This window comes from Globicephala melas, chromosome 9 (assembly GCF_963455315.2).
Source record: "Globicephala melas chromosome 9, mGloMel1.2, whole genome shotgun sequence".
Lineage (NCBI taxonomy): Eukaryota > Metazoa > Chordata > Mammalia > Artiodactyla > Delphinidae > Globicephala > Globicephala melas.
The window spans coordinates 39,765,018-39,788,008 of record NC_083322.1 but is presented as its reverse complement, the minus strand read 5'-3'; the positions used below and the strand labels follow the sequence as shown (position 1 = coordinate 39,788,008).

Genomic DNA, 22,991 nt, shown 5'->3' with positions numbered 1-22,991 from the left:
TTGAGGGAACCTACCTCAACATAATAAAGGCCATATATGACAAACCCACAGCAAACATCATTCTCAATGGTGAAAAACTGAAAGCATTTCCTCTAAGAACAGGAACAAGACAAGGATGTCCACTCTCACCACTATTATTCAACTTAGTTTTGGAAGTCCTAGCCATGGCAATCAGGGAAGAAAAGGAAATAAAAGGAATACAAATTGGAAAAGAAGAAGTAAAACTGTCACTGTTTGCAGATGACATGTTACTATACATAGAGAATCCTAAAGATGCCACCAGAAAACTACTAGAGCTAATCAATGAATTTGGTAAAGTAGCAGGATACAAAATTAATGCACAGAAATCTCTTGCATTCCTATACACTAATGATGAAAAATCTGAAAGAGAAATTAAGGAAACACTCCCATTTACCGTTGCAACAAAAAGAATAAAATACCTAGGAATAAACCTACCTAGGGAGACAAAAGACCTGTATGCAGAAAAGTATAAGACACTGAAGAAAGAAATTAAAGATGATACCAACAGTTGGAGAGATATACCATGTTCTTGGATTGGAAGAATCAATATTGTGAAAATGACTATACTACCCAAAGCAATCTACAGATTCAGTGCAATCCCTGTCAAATTACCAATGGCATGTTTTACAGAATTAGAACAAAAAATGTTAAAATTTGTATGGAGACACAGAAGACCCTGAAGAGCCAAAGCAGTCTTGAGGGAAAAAAATGGAGGTGGAGGAATCAGACTCTCAGACTTCAAACTATACTCTAAAGCTACAGTAACCAAGGCAATATGGTACTGGCACAAAAACAGAAACATAGATCAATGGAACAAGATAGAAAGCCCAGAGATAAACCCACACACCTATGGTCAACTAATCTATGACAAAGGAGGCAAGGATATACAATGGAGAAAAGACAGTCTCTTCAATAAGTGGTGCTTGGAAAACTCGACAGCTACATGTAAAAGAATGAAATTAGAACACTCCTTAACAGCAAACACAAAAATAAACTCAAAATGGATTCGAGACCTAAATGTAAGACTGGACACTATAAAACTGTTAGAGGAAAACATAGGAAGAACACTCTTTGACATTAATCACAGGAAGCTATTTTTTGACCCACCTCCTAGAGAAATAGAAATAAAAACAAAAATAAACAAATGGGACCTAATGAAACTTAAAAGCTTTTTCACAGCAAAGGAAACCATAAACAAGACGAAAAGACAACCCTCAGAATGGGAGAAAATATTTGCAAATGAATCACCAGACAAAGGATTAATCTGCAAAATATATAAACAGCTCATGCAGCTCAATATTAAAGAAACAAACAACCCAATCCAAAAATGGGCAGAAGACCTAAATAGGCATTTCTCCAAAGAAGACATACAGATAGCCAACAAATACATGAAAGAATGCTCAACATGATTAATCATTACAGAAATGCAAATCAAAACTACAATGAGGTATCACCTCACACCAGTTAGAATGGGCATCATCAGAAAATCTACAAACAACAAACGCTGAAGAGGGTGTGGAGAAAAGGGAACCCTCTTGCACTGCTGGTGGGAATGTAAATTGATACAGCCAGTATGGAGAACAGTATGGAGGTTCCTTAAAAAACTAAAAATAGAATTAACATATGACCCAGCAATCCCACTACTGGGCATATACCCAGAAAAAACCATAATTCAAAAAGACACATGCACCCCAATGTTCATTGCAGCACTATTTACAATAGCCAGGTCATGGAAGCAACCTAAATGCCCATTGACAGACGAATGGATAAAGAAGATGTGGTACATGTATACAATGGAATATTACTCAGCCATAAAAACAAACGAAATTGGGTCATTTGCAGAGACGTGGATGGATCTAGAGACTGTCATACAGAGTGAAGTAAGTCAGAAAGAGAAAAAGAAATATCGTACATTAACGCATTTATGTGGAACCTAGAAAAATGGTACAGATGAACTGGTTTGCAGGGCAGAAAGTGAGACACAGATGTAGAGAACAAACGTATGGACACCAAGTGGGGAAAGCGGCGGGGGGTGGTGGGGTGGTGGGATGAATTGGACTATTGGGATTGACATGTATACACTGATGTGTATAAAATTGATGACTAATAAGAACCTGTATAAAAAAAAATAAAATTAAATTAAAAAAAATCAATAAATAAAATAAAAAATTCCCTGGCTCCTTGTATTCATAATGGATCATCTCCCTGAAAGCAGAAACTATAGCCCTTACTTTCAGGTCTTACAGAGGTCAGCTGCACTCTTTTGCAAAAAGTTCATATTATAGTAGACAATCAAGTGAGTAAATAAATATATTTTTATTATTTCCAGGTAGAAAGACTTCGATGCCAGGAAGATATTAGTCAGCTCAAGGCCTGCAAGTGATGACAGCATGGCTGGCTGGGAACCTTAGAGCCTGTCTTCCTCGTCTTCCTTCTTCTTTTCCCCCTCTTCCTCCTTCTTATTCTTTTCTTTTTTCCTCTCCCTTCTCTATCTTTCCATCCCCCTCTTTCTTGATTTCTCTCTTTTTCTTTCACTAACTCATTCAATCACTACAGATATACTGGCCACTTACCATGCAGTAAATATTGGGCTAGTGCTCACATTATTTTTTTCTACAAAAATTGGGTGTGAGGTGGAGTCTTTAAATAATAATAACTAGTGTGTCTCAAACATTCGAGCCAGGTGTCTTCTAAGTTTCAGGCTTTTTCCTCTTCAAAATGTCTGTCCCAAAGCACAGGGCAAATTTTCAAACCTAAGCCTGAATATTAAAAAATCCAAACACATAGCATCTAAACTTGACATCCAGGTGAAGAAAGAGAACTTCTCGTTTAATAAGAGAGTATATATTATCTGCAAGTGTTTACTGAACCTCACTTGTCAAGTTCTATATATAACACATGTCAAAGCCCTCAACTGAGCTTGCCCTTGAGCGCTATGACTGTGGGTGGTGGCTCAATTGTTTCAGGTCCCCAGGTCCTGCCTGTGGTGTTTGTCTCCCAGGCCCATCTGTCACACAGCTTACTGCTTCTCTCAGACATCCTCTCGGTTCTTCCAGTGTAGGACTGTTCTCATTAGCAAGCTATTATTCTACAGTGATGCACTGTAAGCATTTCTGAATGGCATTTACTATTTTTGTGTGGTTCAAAGTTTTTGAAATGAAGGCATTTCTTTCCAAGATTTTTAAGCTTTGAAATTCCAATTTTGTGCAAAAACTTGAGCTATCCCCTATTCTTTGTGGGTGTCCAACTCTAACACATAAAGTAATAGGTTAGGAAACATTTAACCATCTAGGTTCAAACAAATCCGTTTACTTTGGTTGAACTGATGTTGCTATTGTCACTGAAGTAAACCACTGTATAAAGAAATTTGACAGTAAGAAAAATATGACATTGCTCACAATGTCCCTACACAGGTGGGAAAGTGACTGATAGTGTGGACATACACAGTCACGGCTACAAGCAAGTCATTTATGTAGGAGAATTAAGTGCTTCTCTGAGAAAGAATGAAGGAGAGGAGAAATAAAATTTTTATGCCAACTAATTAAAATTTTCTATTAATCACTGGAGTCATATCCCACATGCAGAGGAATACTTCTTGGACACACATTTCCAACCCCCCCCCCCCCCAAGAAATTGGGCCCAAATCCCTATCTGATCTCCTTTACTACCTATGACTCTCAAAAGCCTTTACTGCTTCATTGTCTTCTTCCTCTAGGCTCCATTCTAGTTCTGTTTGGCTTTCAAAAGCTGATGAGCCATCCTGGTGGAGGAGGACAATTGTGTGAAATGGAGCAGTCTTCAAGAGAACAAAAAAGAGAAAGTGCCATGTAGAAGGAGGCAAAGAGGAAGAGAGTTTTTAAAAAAAGGAACACCCTCTAGGAAGAAAGAGCCTTTTAACCTCTCTTTTCTCATTGTGTTACCTAGGCCACAGTGGAGATGGTTTCCTTGGGAGTGATGTGAGTGAGAGTGTGCCCCCTGCAGGCAGGCTGAGAGAGTGCACAGCACAGCTTAGCCAAAAGATACGGCAGAATGCAGCAGCTGGGATTTAAGGCAGACCATCTGGGTGTCTGCACAATAACCCTGATGAACATGTATGCAAAAATCCTTGACAAAATATTAATAAATCAAACTCAATGGCACATTAAAGAAAATCCAACATCATGACCAAGTGAAATTTATCCCTGTATGCAAGAATGGTTCAATATGCATAAACCAATCAATGTGATACACCTCATTAACAGAATGAATGATAGAAGTCACACAATCATGTAAATAGACGCAGAAAAGGCATTTGATAAAATTCAACACCATTTCATGATAAAAGCTCTCAAAAAATTATGTGTAGAGGGAACTTACCTCAACACAATAAATGTCATATGTGAAAAATCCATAGTTAACATCAGAATCAATGGTGAAATACTGAAATCTTTTCCTCTAAGATCTGGAACAAGGCAAGGATGCCCATTCTTGCTGTTTCTATTCACCACGGTACTGAAATGAAAAAGAAATTAAAACAGCAATTAAAAAGAAGCAAAAAGAGCAAGAAAAAGAAATAAAAATCATCCAAATTGGAAAGAAAGAAGTAAAATTATGTCTATTTGCAGATAATGTTATCTAATATGTAGAAAACCTTAAAAAAAAACCTGTTAGAACTAATCAATGAATTCATTAAAGTTGCACTATACAAAATCAACATACAAAAATCAGTTGCATTTCTATAAGCTAACAATAAGCTAACAATAAACTATCTGAAACAGAAGTTAAGGAAACAAACCCATTAACAATAGGAGAATAAAATAGAATAAAACACTCAGGAATAAATTTAACCAAGGAGGTAAAAGACTTGTACACTGAAAACTATAAAACACTGATGAAAGAAATTAAGACACAGAAATAAGTGGAAATACTCTGCATTCATAGACTGAAAGAATTAATATTGTTATAATTACTACTCATAGTAATCCATATTGGCATAAGTGATCTGCAGATTTAATATAATCCCTGTCAAAATCTCAATGACATTTTTTACAGAAAGAGAAAAAAATCCTAAAACTCATGTGGAACAACAAAAGACTCTGAGTACCCAAGCAATTTTGAGCAAGAAGAACAAAGCTGGAGCCATCACATTTTCTGATTTCAAAACATATTACAAAGCTACCATAAAAAGCTGTAATACAAAATACATTACAAAGTAATGCATATTGTATGGCATTGGCATATAAACAGACACATAGACCAACGGAACAGAATAGAGAACCTAGAAATAAACCCATGCATATATGTCAACTGATCTTTGACAAGGATACACAATGAGGAAAGGGTAGTCTCTTTAATAAATGGTCTTGGGAAAACTGGAGGGAAAAGAATGAAATTGGAGTCTCATCTTATACTACACACAAAAGTTAACTCAAAATGGATTAAAGACTTAATTGTAAAGCTTAAACCACAAAACTCCTAGAAGAAAACATAGGGGAAAAACCTCTTGACATTGGCCTTGGAAATGAATTCTTGGATGTGACATCAAAAGCATAGGCAACAAAAGCAAAAACAGACAAGTGTGATTATATTACACTAAAAAGCTTCTGCAGAGGAAAGGAGACCATCAGAAATATAGATCAATGGAACAGGATAGAAAGCCCAGAGATAAACCCACACACCTATGGTCAACTAATCTATGACAAAGGAGGCAAGGATATACAATGGAGAAAAGACAGTCTCTTCAATAAGTGGTGCTGGGAAAACTGGACAGCTACATGTAAAAAAATGAAATTACAACATTCCCTAACACCATACACAAAAATAAACTCAAAATGGATTCGAGACCTAAATGTAAGACTGGATACCATAAAACTCTTAGTGGAAAACATAGGAAGAACACTCTGTGACATAAATCACAGCAAGATCTTTTTTGATCCACCTTCTAGAGTAATGGAAATAAAAACAAAAATAAACAAATGGGACCTAATGAAACTTAAAAGCTTTTGCACAGCAAAGGAAACCATATAAACAAGACAAAAGGACAACCCTCAGAATGGGAGAAAATATTTGCAAACAAATCAATGGACAAAGGATTAGTCTCCAAAATATATAAACAGCTCATGCAGCTCAATAGTAAAAAAAACAAACAACCCAATCCAAAACGGGCAGATGACCTAAATAGACATTTCTCCAAAGAAGACATACAGATGGCCAAGAAGCACATGAAAAGCTGCTCAACATTCCTAATTATTAGAGAAATGCAAATCAAAACTACAATGAGTTATCACCTCATACCAGTTAGAATGGGCATCATCAGAAAATCTACAAACAACAAATGCTAGAGAGGGTGTGGAGAAAAGAGAACCCTCTTGCACTGTTGGTGGGAATGTAAACTGATACAGCCACTAGTTACAATAGCCAGGTCATGGAAGCAACCTAAATGCCCATTGACAGACGAATGGATAAAGAAGATGTGGTACATATATACAATGGAATATTACTCAGCCATAAAAAGGAACGAAATTGGGTCATTTGCAGAGACATGGATGGATCTAGAGACTGTCATACAGAGTGAAGGAAGTCAGAAAGAGAAAAACAAATATCGTGTATTAATGCATATATGTGGAACCTAGAAAAATGGTACAGATGAACTGGTTTGCAGGGCAGAAACTGAGACACAGATGTAGAGAACAAGTGTATGGACACCAAGGGGGGAAAATGGCAGTGGGGTGGTGGTGGGATGAACTGGGAGATTGGGGTTGACATATATACACTAATATGTATAAAATGGATAACTAATAAGAACCTGCTGAATGAAAAAATAAATAAAATTCAAAAAAATATAATTAAAAAATTAGAAAAAAAAGAACATGAGGGATATATTACGTTCAGTGATTAGAAGACATATTGAAAAGCTATTACTATCTGTCTGAAGTTATCGGTATCTACAATTTTAATGAAAATCCATTAAAAACACTAGACTTTTTTAAAGCAGATTCCAGAACTTATATGGAAATGCAGGTCAAGTATAGCTCAGGTGATCTTAAGGAAAAGAAAGCTAAAAAAATTGCACTACCTGCTATGAAAACTTACTATACTGCAACAGTGATTTAGACAGTGTGGTATTCGCACATGTATAGATCAATAAACCAGTGGAACATACTGGAGACCTAAAAATGGGCTAAATTGACTCATATGTGGTCACCTGATTTATGACACAGTTTAGTGTGGGTGAGGATGGTATTTCCAATTCCATGTCAATTGGTTATCTATATGGGAAAAAATAATCATGGTCTCCTACCTTACTTTATATTAAAAAAAATCAATTCTAGATGAATTGTATATCTAAAAATTAAAAAAAGGAAGTTAAATAGAAGAAAACACAGTATACTATCTTTAATACTTTTGAGTAGGCAGATTCCTTAAAAGAACATGGAAGTGCTGACTGAAGGAAAATTTGACAAATTGGTAATACCAAAAATTAGATGCTCTGTTCATCAAAAGATAACAATTAAGGAATGAAAGGAAAGTGGAAGAAGATATTTACAATACATATCTCCAACAAAGGAGTAATATCTAGGCTACATAAAGAACTACTACTGATCAATAAGAAAAAGGCAGACAACCAAATAGAAATGTGAAAGACTTTCAAAAGGCACTTCACAAAACAGGATATGCAAGTGTCCAACAGATACCTATGAATGTGCTCATATTTACTATTCATTAGGTAAATGCAGATTAAAAGCACAATGCAATACAACTATATCAACTACAATGGTAAAAACAAAAAGGACAGAAAATTCTGAATGTTCTCGAGGTTGTGGAACAACTGAAACTCTCATCTACTGTTAGTGGGAATTTATTTCAGAAACTGCGGTTTTCACTGAAACTGAACATATACATACCAAACAATCCATCAATTTCACATTTACGTAAATTCCCAACAGAAATGCTTATTTTCACAAAAGATATTTATAAGAATGTTCAGGGCTTCTCTGGTGGCGCAGTGGTTAAGAATCCGCCTGCCAGTGCAGGGGACATGGGTTCAAACCCTGGGCCGGGAAGATCCCACATGCCGAGGAGCAACTAAGCCCATGTGCCACAACTACTGAGGCTGTGCTCTAAAGCCTGAGAGCTACAACTACTGAGCCCACGTGCTGCAACTACTGAAGCCCAGGCACCTAGAGCCCAGGCTCTGCAACAAGAGAAGCCACCACAGTGAGAAGCCTGCACACCACATCAAAGAGTAGCCTCCACTTGCCACAACTAGAGAAAGCCCGAGCACAGCAACAAAGACCCAATGCAGCCAAAGATAAATTAATTAATTAATTAATTAAAAAAAAAAGAATGTTCAGAGTAGCATTTTTTTTTCATTTTTATTTTATATTGGAGTATAGTTGATTTACAATGGTGTGTTAGTTTTGGGTGCAGAGCAAAGTGATTTAGTTATACATATACTTATAGTTACTCTTTTTTCAGATTCTTTTCCCATATAGGTTATTAGAGAGTATTGAGTAGAAATCCCTGTGCTACAGAGTAGGTCTTTGTTGATTATCTATTTTTTATATAGTAGTGTGTATATGTTAATCCCAAACTTCTAATTTATCCTTTCCCCTTTGGTAACCATAAGTTTGTTTTCTAAGTCTGTGAGTCTGTTTCTGTTTTATAAATAAGTTCATTTTTTAGATTTCGCATATAAGTGAAATCATATGACATTTGTCTTTCTCTGTCTGACTTACTTCACTTAGTATGATAATCTCTAGGTCCATCCATGTTGCTGCAAATGGCATTAATTCACTCTTTTTTATGGCTGAGTAATATTCCATTGTATATATGTACCACATCTTCTTTATCCATTCATCTGTCGATGAACATTTAGGTTACTTCCATGTCTTGGCTATTGTAAATAGTGCTGCAAAGAACATTGGGGTGCATGTGTCTTTTTGAAGTATGGTTTTTTCTGGATCTATGCCCAGGAGTGGGATTGCTGGGTCGTATGGTAGTTCTATTTTTAGGGTTTTTTAAAATAAATAAATTTATTTATTTATTTATTTTTGGCTGTATTGGGTCTTCGTTTCTGTTCGAGGGCTTTCTCTAGTTGCGGCAAGTGGGGGCCACTCTTCATCGCGGTGCACGGGTCTCTCACTGTCGTGGCCTTCTCTTGTTGCAGAGCACAGGCTCCAGACGCACAGGCTCAGTAGCTGTGGCGCACGGGCTTAGTTGCTCCGTGGCATGTGGGATCTTCCCAGACCAGGGCTCGAACCCGTGTCCACTGCATTGGCAGGCAGATTCTCAACCACTGACCACCAGGGAAGCCCCTATTTTTAGTTTTTTAAAGAACCTCCATATTATTCTCCATAGTGGCTGTACCAATTTACATTCCCACCAACAGTGTAGGAGGGTTCCCTCTTCTCCACACCCTCTCCAGTATTTAGTATGATTGTAGACTTTTTCATGATGGACATTCTGACTGGTGTGAGGTGATAGCTCATTGTAGCTTTGATTTGCATTTCTCTAATAATAGCGATGCTGAGCATCTTTTCATGTGCTTTTTGGCCAACTGTATGTCTCCTTTGGAGAAATGTCTATTTAGATCTTCTGTCCATTTTTTGATTGGGTTGTTTGTCTTTTTGATATTGAGTTGCATGAGCTGTTTGTATATTTTGGAGATTAATCCCTTGTGGGTCACATTGTTTACAAATATTTTCTCCCATTCTGTGGGTTGTCTTTTTGTTTTGCTTATGGTTTATAGCATTATTTATAATAGCCCTATAAGTGGAAATAACACTACTGTCCATCAACAATAGATTGGATAAATGGTGAAATAGTCATACAATGACACAATATACTAAATAAGATAAAACCATACACATGAATGAATCTTAAAGCATATTGTTGAGTGAATTAAACTAGATACACACAAAAAAACGACACTGAGTTTATATAAAATTCAAAGTAGACAAACCTACTATGTGGTTTTAGTTGTCAGGATAGTGATTACCTTCAGTGAGGGTATGTTTATTATGTTAAAATTCATTGAACTGTATACTCATATTAGGGCACTCTACTATAAGTATGTTAGTTTTCAATGATAATATTTACATTAATTTAAATAACTTCATTAGATTCTTTGAATACAAAGGAAAACTGGATTCTTCCTTGCTCAGTCTCGTTTGGAAGGCAGAACTGAATTATGGTCTGTGTGATAAGTGCTATAATAGAGGTAAGCATGGTTGGTGCATTCCATGGGACAAAAGAGGAATGACATCCAATCTGAATTGAGAATGCATATTAGGAAAGGCTTCCTGGGAGAAATGATGCCTCAGTTGATTCTTAAAAGATCATAGGAATTAACCGGGTATATCAGGGTTGTTAGTTGCAGACAACAGAACCCACTTTAGCTGGTTTAAGCAGAAGGTGTTTATTAGAAGGTAACAGTTTACAGAATATCATGGAATGTCTGGGAACCAGGCTTGGCTGCTACAAAGACATGCTCCATGTAGAGAAAAATATTCAATACTACCATGGGATTAATAGCAGAAACATCACTAACTACTGCTTCCTGAAATTCATGATGTATAGCTCTGGAGACCTGTGCCATTGCTGTCCCAGAGCAACCAGACATTTCCATTACTGTCTTGCCAAATGATCTAAACTCTCTCCACATTGATATCCTTCACTTTGCCTCCAAGTTTTGCAGTAGTGCAACAAACTGGCAGAAACTAGTTCACATACAACCACTATAACTGCAAAAAATCTGTACAGAAATTTTCTGGCAGACCAGAAAAGGTTAGAATGGATGTTGAATGAGCTAACTTATGGGATCTGCTGTAAACTAAGTAAAGGGAATAAGAAAATAAGAAATCCAAAAGGAAAGAAGAACAGGGACTTCCCTGGTGGTCCAGTGATTCCAGTGCAGGGGGCGCAGGTTTGATCCCTGGTTGGGGAAACTGGGATCCCACATGCCACATGGCACGGCCAAAAAAAAAAGAAGGAAAAGCAGCTTTTAAGATATACTGGCATACAGCTATGTGAGTAGAACCAAATTTCTTCATGGCCTCCCCCCTTCTTATGTTAAGATTTAGAAGCTTGGGCTTAGGAGATGCACACGTGCACACGTGCTTCTCCATGACTTACAATAATGAGTGTGTGTGCATGCATGCGTGTGTGTGTGTGTGTGTGTGTGTGTGTGAGAGAGAGAGAGAGAGAGAGACTTTGGAAAACTTGGCAAATGATATCCAGACTGGGGCTCAGTTTCTTCATTTGAAAATCAGTATAGTGATACATATACAATACACAGGACTGCTTTGAGGGTCAAATGAGACTATGTTCAGGCAAGCATCTCATGTAGTACCTGGTACATAGAAGAGATTTAACATGAGCTTCTTCTATCTGAAAGAGAGAGACCATGGCAGTTGGTGATAAGGAAGGAGGACTTGAGATAGATGATATGCAACTGATCATATTTTCTTCTTTTAGAAGCTGGTCCTTCTAGGTAAATAGCTGAAAAAATGATGAGCAGAACTTATTCATCCTTGAATCAGATATGAACACAGTATAATTTCACATTTACCTGATGGAACTACTTTTCTACAGAGAAAAATAAAAGGCAAGTACAGAGAGTACACATCACACAGAACCAGTATAACATGAGGCAAGTTTTAAGGTCGGCTGCAAGGAAATTCTATTCCATACCCAGGAAAGTAGAGGCTCTCTGGGGCCAGGTTATTATTATTTTTTAATTAGTCTTATTGAGGTATAAGTTCTATGCAAGAAAATTCACCAATTTTAAGTGTACAATTCAATGAGCTTTGACAAATAACTACAATTGTAACCAACACAATATAAAACATCCCATCATCCCATAAATTACCCCAGGCCCCTTTGAAGTTAATCCCTTCCCCTGCAACCTGGGCCCTGAGCTACACTGATTTGTCACATTAGTTGTGATTGTTTAGAAAAAGAAATCATTCAGCATGTAGTCTTTTGTGGCTGGCATCTTTTATTTAGTATAGTGTTCTCAACTTTATTATTGCCCTTCTAAAGAGGCTTTTTAGACCTATTTCCCTAATTATCTTTCTCCCTCTTATGAAATTTTAATGCCACAGATATACTGTTTGTCTGTTTATGTACTATATGTATATCTGTATTTTATACAGTAAAAGTAAGATTTTTCACACCTCCAGAACAAACGTTTGCCCCCTTGGGGGCAATATTACCCTATTGAGAATATATGATTTAGTATAATGCTTTTTCGATTCATCAGTATTTTATCAGTAGTTGGTTCATTTTTATTGCTAGGTAAGTTTGATTGTATGAAGAGATATTAAAAAATGAATAATTGCAAACATGTTACAAAGTGCATAATTATGAAGTGCATAATTCAACTACTGCTCTTCCTTAAATTTGAGCCTCAGTTTCCCTGGTATCAGTAAACAGACCTCTTATCACCCCGTTGTTCAAGTAAGAAATCTGAGAGTGACTGAGACACTTCCTCTCCCTTCATTTCCCAATATACAACTCATGTCAAATCCTGTCAATTTCATCTCTAGATTATTTCTTGAATCTGGTCTCAAGGGATCAGATTTTGCCACAACTCAGAACATTCTAAACATGCAAGAATTTTGAGTTCTACCTTAGAAGAAATGGGAGGCCATTGAAGGAATTTAAATAAGAAAGTGAGGTGTCCTGATTAGAGTAAGTAAAGATTAATAAGTATTTAGATTAATACGTCTTTATTATTTACTATATTTATTAATTAGTAAATAATAAATTAGAATGTGGATAATAATTAGAAGGGCCCAAGACTGTATAGGGAAAGAATCTTTCAGGAGTCCAGAGGAAAAATGATAGTGGTTCTTTTATGAATTTAAACGTGGGGGAATGGGAGAATTAGGAGACATGCTATATTCTTAGTGGGGCCCATGATAAAAACTTAGCCAAGGTCTCACTTTTAGATGATAATATAACTGTGATGAGAAACTCAGATATACCCTCCTATTGCTTGCTGCTGCCTTGATTTAGCCAGTTTTTTAGCCAAACTCATCAGCATCCTAAAGGAATTAAGCATAAATATTCTTGGATCATTTGCTGATGAGCTGGAAGGAATTAGAGAATTATAATGATACATAAAAGAAAAAAATATTCCACGTATTTAATGCACCCACTCATATTTCTGTCCATCTTAAGATTTGTTTTCCCCCAGTGGTTGCTACCGTAATAGTGTCCATGTATCAGCTTCAAATGGTCTGCAATCAGTTTTATGCAAATAGTTTTTACTGTGTAGATATACAGACCTCTTGATGAGGTCTTTAACCATTAAAGGTCAAGAATCAATGACTTAACTGTGCTTTCAGTGTAGAGTACACAGAAATGCATATGACAATAATCTTCATTCTTAAGGCACATAAAGCTTACGTCATGTAAACAGATAAATGACAAAGTCACATTGCCAGTGCAATGTGAACAAAATATGAACAAAATTCTGGAAGTTGGTTAGTTATACTGGTGCTTTATCTCTTCCAGGTGACTCCTGAAGTATGGCTGACCACAATAGTTCCTCCTGCAATAACCCTATAAGGTCACCCCATTTAACCAGGCTCTACTTCATAGTGCTCTTTGGAGGGCTGGTGGGCATCATCTCCATTTTGTTCCAGCTGGTGAAAATGAACACCCGGTCTGTGACCACCACAGCAGTCATTAACCTGGTGGTGGTCCACAGTGTTTTTCTCCTGACAGTGCCTTTTCGCCTGACCTACCTCATCGAGCACACTTGGACATTTGGGTTGCCCTTCTGCAAATTTGTGAGCGCCATGCTGCACATCCACATGTACCTCACATTCCTGTTCTACGTTGTGATCCTAGCCATCAGGTACCTCATCTTCTTCAAGCACAAGGACAAAGTGGAATTCTACAGAAAACTGCATGCTGTGGCTGCCAGTACTGCCCTGTGGCTACTTGTGATTATCATTGTGGTGCCCCTGGTTGTTTCTCAGTATGGAATTCATGAGGGTTATGACAAATACCACTGTTTTAAATTCCAGAAAGAACTTGTTTATGCATATGTGCAAGTCATCAACTATTTGATAACCATTATCGTCATAGTTATTGCAGTGATTCTCTTGGTCCTCCAGAGCATCATCATTGTGTTGATGGTGCGGAAGCTACACCACTCCTTACTATCCCATCAGGAGTTCTGGGCCCAGTTGAAAAACCTGCTTTTTATAGGCGTCATTCTTATTTGCTTCCTTCCCTACCAGTTCTTTAGGATCTATTACTTGTACACTGTGGCACATTCAAGTGACTGTAATGACAATGTTACATTTTATAATGAAATCTTCTTGAGTGTAACAGCGATTAGCTGCTTTGATTTGCTGCTCTTTGTTCTTGGGGGAAGCCGTTGGTTTAAGCAAAAGATAATTGACCTATGGAATTGCCTTTTGTGCCGTTAACCACAAAGTATAGTATTCAGAATTACTTCCTTAATATTGAGAGTGGAAACAGGAATAGTTATTTCATTACTTGATTAAAACCATGCCTTAATACAGCCAAATAAAAGGACTATAAAATGTCAGAGCCTTCATTTCAGCCCTTATTTAATTCCTACCATCTCTGAATGATACATATACAAAGACTAGTAATGTTCAATTTACCTGGTGTTGCAATACTGCATTATTTTCCAATATAAAATATCTACTTGGCCCATCCAGGTACCATGGTCTAATGGTTTCTGAGTTTTACTAGCTTATTTTAGTTTCCTCAGTTTGAAACATGGTCTTTTCTTAGGCTTTGGATTGGACTCAGCCCTCTAGTTCTTTTCATTCCACTTAACCTTAGGTAAATTAATCCTGATCATGGTCATTTCAAAGACACAAACTCTATTTGGCTAACCAGATGAGATGACTATTCAACTCACACCCTCACAAAAAACAGATAAGGGGAGAGAGTAGTAAAAAACTTTTTTAGATTACCATAACTTTGGTGGGAAGTCACTTATCTAGACATCAAGAGAAACAGATCTCTTTGTGGCCTTCTGCTATAATAATTTTCTAGATTTGTCCTTTGAAAGGTCTGGTTTAAGGACATGGGATCAACTCCCTCAATATCTCCAAAAATCATTTAAAAGCTTACTGAGTATATCTAAAAAATGGTGAAACTGTAACTTAGACAATATTCCTGACCAATATGCTGCTAGGCATTAAAATGAGTTCCCAAGGGAAGTGATTTAATTTTCCCCCTTTCTGTTTTTTGGAGGATTTCTAGATATCCTGGGCCACAATTTAGATTTCCCTTGCAGACAAAGTTATACTGAAATCTTAGAGTTCCCTCTCACCCTTAAAGTTGTGTCTTCAATTAATTAAAAACAATATTGTAAAAAAAAAAAGAACTCTTGAGAAATATATGGGAAAACCATTAATTTAGGCTATGAGATGGGGCTGCTAAATTGAAACACAGGCTTATGGATTTTTTTGCCTTGTGCCCATATTTCTACTATTTCCCTCAAAGTTTCACAATCTTGAAACTTTCCAAAGAACTGATCCAGTTTCATATTTGAGCCTTCTGAACCTGAAGCAATTCATGGTAGGAAGAGAAGAACGGAATGAATTAAGGTAACTTTTTTCTTTCCCCAGCAAGATAAATGTTCAGGATTTAAAGATTTTTCTTTATTTGTTATACTCTATGCATCCACAAATTTATCAGATGAATAAGAAATACCCCTGGAGGTTTTATGATCACTGAAATTGCTGAGTCATATAAATTAATTTTGAGGAAGAAAAAGCAACAACATACATACATGACTTATCCAAATTTTTTCCTGCTTTAAACCTTCACTTATTCATCTTTCTTTCTTTTTAAGTTATAGTTATAGTTTTTAAATTTCTTATTTGTCTTCTTTTCCCACCTTTTCTTAGTTTTTTCCTTCTCATTTGACCCATAATATTTGTAAGAAAATTTCTAAGACCCAAAAAAGTTGTGAGAAAATTTGTTACACCCATAAAATGTGTAAGAAAATAATTATAGTAAAATATTTTAAAAATTTAAAAATTATTTATGAAAATTACATCATTTCTCTTCTTATATATCCATATCTTACTGTCATAATATCTGTTAGCTTGTAGATTGTATTGCTCTTCCAGACTTTAAATTATGTTGAGGTCTGGCAATTATGCTTTTCTCTGTATTATCAGATATTATAATAAAGGGCCTATTTTTGTGGACCTATAAGAAATACTATCCCAAATATAGAAATGCAATATATAAAATATCTTATTCATTAATATTTACAGAATAAACAAAAAATTTCAATTTGCTAGTTTTTTGTCTCTATTTGCTTTACAAGTGAATCTCATTCAGGAGTGGGGGTGACACTGGCCTCTCAGGCCACTTTGGATAACACTATTATAAGAGAGCACCACTGGCATTTGATGGCTGGGGTCAGAGGCTAGACACCCCGCCTTGCACACAATTCAAAATTATCAGGTCTTGCTGTGTTTTTGAATGTTCTTCCAGACATTTGTGAATTGAAACATATGCTCATAATAATCAGAGCAGTTAGTTAGGTTTTATTCAGTTTTCATAAACACATAGTATTTTCTTGGTATGGTTTTAATTTTCTGAAATTTCCAGAAATGTAGCTACCATAGATATTGAGGAAAGATTTTACTCTGTTTTCCTCAGAACTTTAACAAGAATTGTTCATTCCTTTGGAAAATCACATTGTCAATGGCAATATCATCTGTGACATTAACAAACAACATAACACACCTGTAAACAATATTTGTAGTTGTAGTATTCAGGTTGATATTAGATATAGGTGCCAACATCAGACTGCCTCATTTTGTCTCCTTTTGTGATCATGTCTGAGCATTTACACAGAAATACATATATTTTATTATAAATAACTTTCTCTTTCACTACTCATTTATATTACAGTTAGAACATTACATGTATGGAAGGGTTGTATTATCTATGAATTTTATTTTAGAATGGTAAAAATGTTGCCAAATATTTGCAATAAAAAATAAGGCATTGGGTCTGCAAGGATTGAGAACCACTGAGCTACCACAAACAGGGTCAGTTTAAAGGGGAGAATTGCCAGTTATGACATTATGGACTGGAAAAATATTCCTATATTTTGGGAATACTTAACCTCAGTGTGATTCAATTATAAATTATTTCTTTCATTACTGTAATGATTAGAAGAATAAATGCAACTTTTAGGAAAATACAAAAAGAATATGTATGTATTTTTCCTTTTTGATAAGACAAAGGTATTTCCCTGAGCCTCACAACTCCCAGGTTGGCTCTTGGTCAATATCTACCAGATTTTGAACCCACAGATAATGGCAATTTTTTTTTTAATGAAATGAGCTTTGCATGAAATGATTCAAGAAGTGTTGAAAATCCCCAAATCCTTCTTAATGGGACTGCCATTAAAACTGCATTCCTAGGTTAATATGGCACTTCTTCTGAAGGACAGCAGCAGTCCAATCCCCTCCAGTCATTAGCTCTTGAGCATGAAGACAATGAGGTGAACCTTTGTAAAACTGCCATTTCTTAGATTTGGTAGATTTTGCCCACTTAACCTCTAAGATAAGGCATAGACCAAGGACTCTCATACCTATTGGGGCTGATAAGAACAAGGAAACTCTCCTTGTAATAGGGGCTGACTAAAACATTTTGAAAATAGTTGGTAACAAAAACCCTATGGTAAAGGGGCATGGTAATGGTGGATTTACTTGAAAAATGCTGAGAAATCTCAGGAGGCCAAAGGGCATCTATAGGTATCAGAAACCAGGCATCAGCCAGGGAACCTGATTTTGGTCTTGGGCATGGCTGAGCCCTGTTTCTGTGACAGAAAGAGAATGCTAGGCATTTACCAAGACAAAACTCAGAAAAATGAGCAAGTTCTATTTCCTGAAGGGATACACACGTGGACTGGAACTTCCAGAGACAGGAGCTGGGCCCCAATGTCAAAATGTACCTGATGGAGGCTTCAATATGAGACATATTGTAAAAGCTATAGTAATCAAAACAGCATAATGTCAGCATAAAAACAGACACATAGGGCTTCCCTGGTGGCGCAGTGGTTGAGAGTCCGCCTGCCAATGCAGGGGACGTAGGTTCGTGCCCCAGTCCAGGAGGATCCCACATGCCGCAGAGCGGCTAGGCCATGAGCCGTGGCCACTGAGCCTGCGCGTCCGGAGCCTGTGCTCCGCAGCGGGAGAGGCCACAACAGTGAGAGGTCCACGTACCGCAAAAAAACAAAAACAAACAAACAAAAAAAACAGACACATAGATCGATGGAAGAGAATAAAGAGCCCCCAAATAAACAAATGCATATAAATTAGTTTATGACTAGGTGCCAAGAATATACAATGGGGAAAGAATAGTCTCCTCAATAAATGGTGCTGGGAAAACTGGACAATCACATGCAAAAGAATGAGATGGGACCCCTATCTTGTACCATATGTACAAACCAACACAAAATGAATTAAAAACAGATTCAAGATCTGAAACTGTAAAACTCCTAGAGGAAAATATAGGGAGCAAGATCCTTGACAGTTGTCTTGGCAAAGCTTTTTGGATTTGACACCAAAGGCAAAGGCAACAAAAGCAAAAATAAACAAGTGAGACTTCATCAAAACATAAAAGCTTCTGTACCGAGAAGGAAACCAGCAAGAAAATGAAAACTTACAGAATGGAGAAAATATTTGCAAATCATATATCTAATATGGGGTTAAAATATACAAAGTACTCACACAGGTAAATAGCAGAACCCACCATGATTCAATTAAAAAATGAGCAGAGGAACTGAATAGACAGTTTTCCAAAGGAGACATAAAAATGGCTATCAGGTCCATGAAAAAATTCTCAGCATCATTAATTATCAGGGAAATGCAACCAAAACCACAATGAAATATTAACTCACACTGTTAGAATGGCTATCATCAAAAAAATAATAACAAATGTTGTTAAGGATGTGGAGAAAATAGAACCTTGTGCACTGTCAATGGGAATGTAAAGTGGTACATCCACTATGGAAAAAAGTATGAAGTTTCCTTCAAAATTAAAAATAGAACTATCATATTATGCAGCAATCCAATTTCTGGATGTCAATAGCTAAAGAGGGGTTTCCCTGGCGGTGCAGTTGTTGAGAGTCCACCTGCCGATGCAGGGGACACGGGTTCGTGCCTCGGTCCGGGAAGATCCCACGTGCCACAGAGCGGCTGGGCCTGTGAGCCATGGCCACTGAGCCTGCGCGTCCGGAGGCCCGTGTACCGCAAAAAAAAAAAAGCTAAAGAAATTGAAAACAAGATATCAAAGAGATATCTATACTCCCATGTTTATTTCAGCATTGTTCAACAATAGCCAAGATAATGAAACAACCTAAGTGTCCACCAACATATGAATAGATAAAGATGTATCATATATATATATAAAATTCCATATATGGTATGTGGAATCTAAAAAAAAAAAAAATCAAAGTTATAGTTGTAGAGAGTAGAAGGATAGTTACCAGGGGCTGGGATGGTGGGGGAATTGGAGAGATGTTGGTCAAAGGGTACACATTTATAGTTATGTGAGTATGAATAAGTTTAAAGACCCAATGTACAGGCATGATGACTATACTTATACTATACTGGGGACTTCCCTGGTAGTGCAGTGGGTAAGAATCCGACTGTCAATGCAGGGTACACGGGTTCAAGCCCTGGTCCAGGAAGATTCTACATACCGCAGAGCAACTAAGCCCGTGCACCACAACTACTGAGCCTGTGTTCTAGAGCCCACGGAGCCACAACTACTGAGTCCATGTGCCACAACTACTGAAGCCTGCGCGCCTAGAGCCTGTGCTCCGCAACAAGAAGCCACCACAATAAGCCCATAAGCCCGTGCACTGCAACAAAGAGTAGCCCCCGCTCGCTGCAACTAGAGAAAGCCTGTGCACAGCAATGAAGACCCAACACAGCCAAAAATAAATTAAACTAAAAAAAATATACTGTATTGAACCAAGGAAATATGCTGACTATAAATTTCAGGTGCACTTGTCACAAACAAAACATGGTAACTATGTAAAGAAAGAATATATTAACTGACTTGACGGTAGTAATCATTTCACTATGTATATGTATTGGGTTGGCCATAAGGTTCATTTGATTTTTTCCATAAGATGGTTCTAGTAGCTCTTAGTTGTCTTTAACTTCATTTGAAACATTTTTGCTAGATTATATGTGACAGCTGTCATATCTGTGTGCATTTAAAAAAAGACTTACTAAAATTGGTGAATTTTTGTGTAGGCATTTTAATACTGAGGATGGAAGAAAAAAAGCAACATTTTCAGCATATTATGCTTTATTATTTCAAGAAAGGTAAAAACACAACTGAAACGTAAAAAAAAGATTTGTGCAGTGTATGGAAAAAGTGCTGGGACTGATCAAATGTGTCAAAAGTGGTTTGTGAAATTCCCATGCTGGATGGAGATTTCTCACTGGACAATGCTCCATGGTCGGGTAGACCAGTTAAAGTTGATAGCGATTAAATGAAAACAATAATTGAGAATAATCAACAATATACCACACAGGAGATAGCTGACATACTCAAAATATCCAAATCAAGTGTTGAAAATCATTTGCACCAGCTTGGTTATATGAACTGATTCGATGTTTGGGTTCCACATAAGTTAAGCGGACAAAACCTTCCTGACCATATTTCCACATGCAATTCTCTACTGAAATGTAATGAAAACGTTCCATTTTTAAAACAAATTGTGACGGGTGATGAAAAGTAGATACTCTACAACAATGTGGAACGGAAGAGATTGTGGGGCAAGCGAAATGAACCACCACCAACCACACCAAAGGTCCGTCTTCATGCAAAGGTGATGTTGTGTATATGGTGGGATTGGAAGGGAGTCCTCTATTATGAGCTCCTTCTGGAAAACCAAACGATTAATTCCAACAAGTACTGCTCCCAATTAGACCAACTGAAAGCTGCACTTGATGAAAAGCATCCAGAATTAGTCAACAAAAAATGCATAATCATCCATCAGGATAACTCAAGACTGCATATTTCGTTGACGACTAGGCAAGATCTGTTACAGCTCGGCTGGGAAGTTCTGATTCATCCACCATATTCACCAGACATTGCACCTTCGGATTTCCATTTATTTCGGTCTTTACAAAATTCTCTTAATGGAAAAAAATTTCAATTCCCCGGAAGACTGTAAAAGGAACCTGGAACAGTTCTTTGCTCAAAAAGATAAAAAATTTTGGGAAGATGGAATTATGAAGTTGCCTGAAAAATGGCAGAAGGTAGTGAAACAAAAGGGTGAATACGTTGTTCAATAAAGTTCTCGGTGAAAATGAAAAACGTGTCTTTATTTTTACTTAAAAAACGAAGGCACTTTTTGGCCAACCCAATATATCAAATTGCATGTTATATACCTTAAATATATTTAACTTTTATTTTAAAAATATTTTAACTATAGTATTAGCTTCTAACTTCTGTCATATTGAAAATACTATCAATACAAGTTTTCAAAAGGAAATGGCAAATGTGTTCTTTATTTTAACACTAGATGGCAGCCCAAAGTAACAATTGTATCTGTTTTCAAAGCTTGTTACTTGAGTTTTCAGCTTAATTTATTTCAAAAAGGGGGTGGGATAGAGAAAAAAAGAAAATGAAACAATAATAACAATCATATTGTTTTTGAAACTCTGCAATAGATTCTCAGGGGTTTTTTTTCCCTTAAAAGGGATATTTCATAGTAACTCTTCCTGTGTGAAGTAGATTGAGAAGATATTGTTAAAATATAACTCTTTAGTTATAAGGGCAAAAATAATTCTGAAAGCAAATATTTTGGCTTAAGTCATATTTAGAGATTTTCATGCTTTATTTCAATAACAGTATCTGCAACCAATTTTTGAACCCAAATTATGTTGATTCTTGCAAATAATTTGTAGAGAACACAGTTGTTTTTGTAGAGAATTAAGATTTAGGTGACCTATTATTATTTTTTAATGTCTGAAATTTGCATAACATTTGAATTACTTTAACACAGGATTTCAGGAGACTTCTCTACATCTTAAATCCTGAAAAGGCTGGAGTATATGAGGAACAAGCCAGTACCTTACTGAGGTTTCCCCTTCAATGACAGACAGCCTTTGATTAGCTCAGGGAAACTTTTATTCTTCTGACTTGTAGATAGTGTGATGAAATATTTCTCCAACTATTATGCTATATGATTTATGACTGCTGAAACCTATATCAGCCAAAAAAAAAGAAAACTAAGAAAGAGAAAGCAAGTTAAGATTTATCCTGTCACAAGGTTGAATATGTGGTGTCCATTGCGTGCCAAGCAGAGTGAAGTGTTCAGAAGATTACCAATGTGAAAAATTTGGTTGTTGTTGCTTTAATAATCTCAAGCTTTCATAACAATTACACATAGAACACAAATAACTTCTTTTTCTGAACCATTTCAGGGTAAGTTGCTGACCTGATGCCCCATCACTTCCTAATATTTTAGTGTGAATTTCCCATAAACAAGACCCGTGTCTCCTACAAGTCATTATACAACCTTCAAAATTGGAAAATTAATGTTGATTCAAGACTACCATCTAATCCACAGACGCCATTTAATTGTCATATTTCTTCAGTCTCTTTCACTCTGAAACAGTTCTTAAGTCTTTCCTTGCCTTCCATGAATTTAACACAAACTAGATTTTTTTGTAGTTTGTCCCTCAGTTTGGGTTTGCTTCATGATTAGAGTCAGATTATCTATCTTTGGTAGTAATATCACAGAGGTGATGCTGTTTTCTCATTATATCTCATTGCCATGAGGTGGTCCACAATTTTAACTTGTCTCATTACTGATGACATTCACTTTGGTCACTTAATTAAGGTGGTATCAGATTTCCCCACTGTGAGGGTTTTTTTTCTCTTTGTAATTAAGTATTTTGTGGAAAGCTATTTTGAAGCTGTGTTTAATCCTA

General features: G+C 36.6%; 2 protein-coding genes across 2 annotated transcripts in view; one reads left to right on the top strand and one right to left on the bottom strand.

Moving 5' to 3' along the window:
* Window positions 1–14,450, top strand: part of GPR141 (G protein-coupled receptor 141) — a 61,239-nt gene extending 46,789 nt beyond the window's left edge. Inside the window, exons 2-3 of the mRNA XM_060304739.2 lie at window positions 11,479–11,608; window positions 13,525–14,450. Coding sequence (XP_060160722.1) covers window positions 13,539–14,450 — 912 coding nt within the window. The 5' untranslated portion in view covers window positions 11,479–11,608; window positions 13,525–13,538. The remainder of the gene's footprint in view (window positions 1–11,478; window positions 11,609–13,524) is intronic.
* THAP5 (THAP domain containing 5) overlaps window positions 1–22,991 on the bottom strand; it is a 67,917-nt gene that overhangs the window by 14,897 nt on the left and 30,029 nt on the right. Inside the window, exons 3-4 of the mRNA XM_060305406.1 lie at window positions 11,354–11,391; window positions 4,378–4,512 (exon numbers count right to left, since the gene is read on the bottom strand). Of these exons, the coding sequence (XP_060161389.1) occupies window positions 4,378–4,512; window positions 11,354–11,391 (173 nt within the window). The remainder of the gene's footprint in view (window positions 1–4,377; window positions 4,513–11,353; window positions 11,392–22,991) is intronic.